The following is a 3,510-nucleotide window of genomic DNA, read 5'->3' on the forward strand; positions in this document are numbered from 1 at the left end:
TCTTCCTTCCTGACATCTTCCCAGGACACACCTCGTCCTCTTCCCCATCCACAGACATCCACTGCTTTCCATTTCTGGCCTCAGAGAGGGTTTCAGGATTTGCTAAAGCCATCAGCCACCTCCTTGTTTCTCACTGACATCTCTCGACCCTCTCTCTGAGCCCTACACATTGCCAAGCAATCAGTGCTGCTCAGAGCTGCTCTCTCTTCACAAGAGGCCTTGAGATTCCTGCATATTCCTGGTGCTTAGTAACTATCTTCCTGGCTCTCTCCAGAGCTCATGGCAAACGTTGTTGTCTACAACAGGGCCTTTATGACCATTGTTTATGAAATCATTGTCTTTTTAAGATCTTCTCTGCAGGAAGTATAGCCACAGAAAAGCACCAAAGCCACTACAACAGAGTCTGAATGAAGTGCCAGTAAGAACCAAGTGAGCAACACCCAAGGCTCTGGCTTCCTGGCAAGGAGTCTCTCCTGTTTGTCACCTTTTCTCATGAAAGGAGCAGGAAAACTGTCCATCCCATGGAGCTCTGCTGAAGGAAGATGGAGCTGTACATAGCGTGAGGCGATACAAGTGGCATCAGCAGGTAGAGAAGACTCCTGTAGGGAAGGCTTTATGAGGGAGTACCCTGACTTCACCCAGATAAAGAAGAGACCAGGCAGTGTGCTGACATGATGGTTAGAAGTATCCTGGGGTAAAAGAGCATGGATGAGAGCAGGTGGGAGAGATTTGGTTTGCAGAGATTTGAGGTAGTGCTTTCTGCGTCTGAGCAGCCTGAGGTTTGGAGCCAAGGAAAAATATAGATCTCAAGGACTTTTTGGAATTAGTGGAACTATCACTAATAGCAGTAACAGGACAGTGCTGAAAGGGAACTCTTTTGTATTCTCGATGATGAACTAAAGCTATTTAGTTTTTTTTTGTCTTTTTACATGACAAAAATAGCTATGAGTTGTCAGTAATTAGCCTCTGGTATACAATTCTTAGAACAAGTGTCCATGATGGCACCTCCTGGCAGCTGCTTCATGGCCCCTGTCAGCACCCTGTCCTTGTGCTGGCCCAGCCCCACTGCCCATAAACAGTCCCACTGCCCCACTGTGCAGGCACAGCATGGGAAAGGGGAGAGTCAGGGGTGGGGACCTTCCCCCCATTGTGATCCCAAAGATGGCCTTCAGATCACGGTTCCCCCATGACCTTCCTACTTTTGCAGCTTCCCCAGCACCTGACCCATGCCCTGCCGCAGCCTTGTCCCACATGGGATTTTGCAGATAGCTCTGCTCCAGGGTCTTCAGAAGGACAGAAGCTGGACAGGGCTGTCTGTTCCCCCAAACCAGCCCTTGGACCAGCAGGAAGCTGGAGATAGCCTCACAGCAAAACTCACCCGTAAACCCGGGGTGACCAGCAAGTGCTGGAAATGGCCAATGAGAGATGCTGGGGGTGACAAAGGCCCTGAGCCACCTTCGCAGTCTGTCCACACCAAAGGCACAGACCAGACTCCTCCTCTCCCCTACACCTGCATGTCTTTCATGATTTCCACAAGCCCTGGCTCTGAACGACAAAACCCCGGTGTGAGTCCTCACCCTGCGTGGCCACACACTGCAACCTATACCCTGGTATTTTTCTCTCCTGGGCACTTTCCAGACCAGACCAGCTCCCCCTAAACTCTTCCCACCTCCCCTGCCCTCTCCCCAGCACAGCCCAGTCTGGCATGGCCCCACAGCAGTGCCCACCACAGGGTGCGGCAGAGCTCTGGGCACTCACCCCACAGCCCCAGACCCTCTGAAGGGCACAGCAGCTCCTCGGGGGTGGAGAGGGCTGAGCCCCAGGGCTGGGGGGCATCTGTGGCACAAGGCTTGAGGAGATCCCCTTGTATGATGGAAATGCTGCTATGGAGGCCAGCTCTGTCACACAAGTGCCCATTGCCTGTCCTTGCCTGCAGTCACAGGCCTGACACACGGAAGTACTCTAACCAAGCTTGAAGAGCACTCAGGCCTTCCACCAACCCAAGGGTTCAGAAGGAAAGCATGGAAGTGGGAAGAGAGCAGCTGGGGAAAGACCAAGCGCTGGTGCTCCCTGGCAGTGCTGCTGTGCCAGGACTCTTTTCTTCTTCCCCTCTGCACACAGGCACTGCTCCCTGCAGCTGCAGAGAAGGTCTTGGAGGAAGGATCTCAGAAAAACAAGTCACTGCAGGGCCCTTTATTTTGTTTAAAATCACAGAGGGTACGGCTCCTTATTTGCACAGCCTCCAGGTCACAAAAAAAGCTGGATATATTGTGAATTAGAAACTGGAGTAATGAAGACATTTCTTTGTGGAAAGCATTCAGATAAGTAAACCAAAGGGAAATAGAAGGTGTAAAACCACACCCAAAATCACCATAAAAAGACCAGCAAAAGACAGGTTGGGTCTGTAATGAGATATAAGTACTATGCAGAAGACAAGAGGCAGTTTATTCCTTCTAAAAAGCATCCAGTCATTAGTTTTCTCAGGGCATCCTTGATCTCATGGTTTCTCATGCTGTAGATGAGGGGGTTCAAGGCTGGAGGCACCACTGAGTACAGAACTGCCAGCACCAGGTCCAGGGATGGGGAGGAGATGGAGGGGGGCTTCAGGTAGGCAATTGTGGCAGTGCTTACAAACAAGGAGACCACAGCGAGGTGAGGGAGGCATGTGGAAAAGGCTTTGTGCCGACCCTGCTCAGAGGGGATCCTCAGCACAGCCCTGAAGATCTGCCCATAGGACAGCACAATGAAAACAAAACAACCAAATGCAAAACAGACACCAACTCCAAGTACCCCAACTTCCCTGAGGTAGGCATCTGAGCAGGAGAGCTTGAGGATCTGGGGGATTTCACAGAAGAACTGGTCCACAGCATTGCCTTGGCAGAGGGGTAGTGAAAATGTATTGGCAGTGTGCAGCACAGCATAGAGGAACCCACAGCCCCAGGCAGCTGCTGCCATGTGGACACAAGCTCTGCTGCCCAGGAGGGTCCCGTAGTGCAGGGGTTTGCAGATGGCAACGTAGCGGTCATAGGCCATGACAGTGAGAAGAAAACACTCTGCTGAGATCAAAAAGACTAACAGAAAGACCTGTGCAGCACATCCTGCATAGGAGATGGCCCTGTTGTTCCAGAGGGAGTTGGCCATGGCTTTGGGGACAGTGGTGGAGATGGAGCCCAAGTCGAGGAGGGCGAGGTTGAGGAGGAAGAAGTACATGGGTGTGTGGAGGTGGTGGTCACAGGCTATGGCGGTGATGACAAGGCCATTTCCCAGGAGGGCAGCCAGGTAGATGCCCAGGAAGAGCCAGAAGTGCAAGAGCTGCAGCTCCCGCGTGTTAGCAAAAGCCAGGAGAAGGAACTGGGTGATGGAGCTGCCGTTGGACATTTTCTTCCTCTGGGAATGGGGTGCTGTCAAAGTAGAAAAAAGACAGTGAAGAGTCAGGGCATTATTCTCTGAGCAATATCAAAGCCATTTCCCATAGACCCTCCCACTCTCACACACACAGACCCTTTTCCT

At 51.9% G+C, this 3,510-nt stretch overlaps 1 protein-coding gene across 1 annotated transcript; it reads right to left on the minus strand.

The window, feature by feature from the left end:
* Nucleotides 1–2,421: 2,421 nt before the first annotated feature.
* LOC104833797 (olfactory receptor 14A16-like) lies at nt 2,422–3,378 on the minus strand. Its single transcript, XM_010570695.1, has one exon. It carries the CDS (start codon nt 3,376–3,378, stop codon nt 2,422–2,424), a length of 957 nt encoding a protein of 318 aa, XP_010568997.1.
* Nucleotides 3,379–3,510: the final 132 nt, after the last annotated feature.

This window comes from Haliaeetus leucocephalus, unplaced genomic scaffold, assembly GCF_000737465.1.
Source record: "Haliaeetus leucocephalus isolate CR32 unplaced genomic scaffold, Haliaeetus_leucocephalus-4.0 Scaffold305, whole genome shotgun sequence".
Taxonomy (NCBI): Eukaryota; Metazoa; Chordata; class Aves; order Accipitriformes; family Accipitridae; genus Haliaeetus; species Haliaeetus leucocephalus.

Excerpts from the sequence above, each read along its gene's own strand:
- LOC104833797 (XM_010570695.1), bottom strand. The coding sequence starts at position 3,378 with ATGTCCAACGGCAGCTCCATCACCCAGTTCCTTCTCCTGGCTTTTGCT.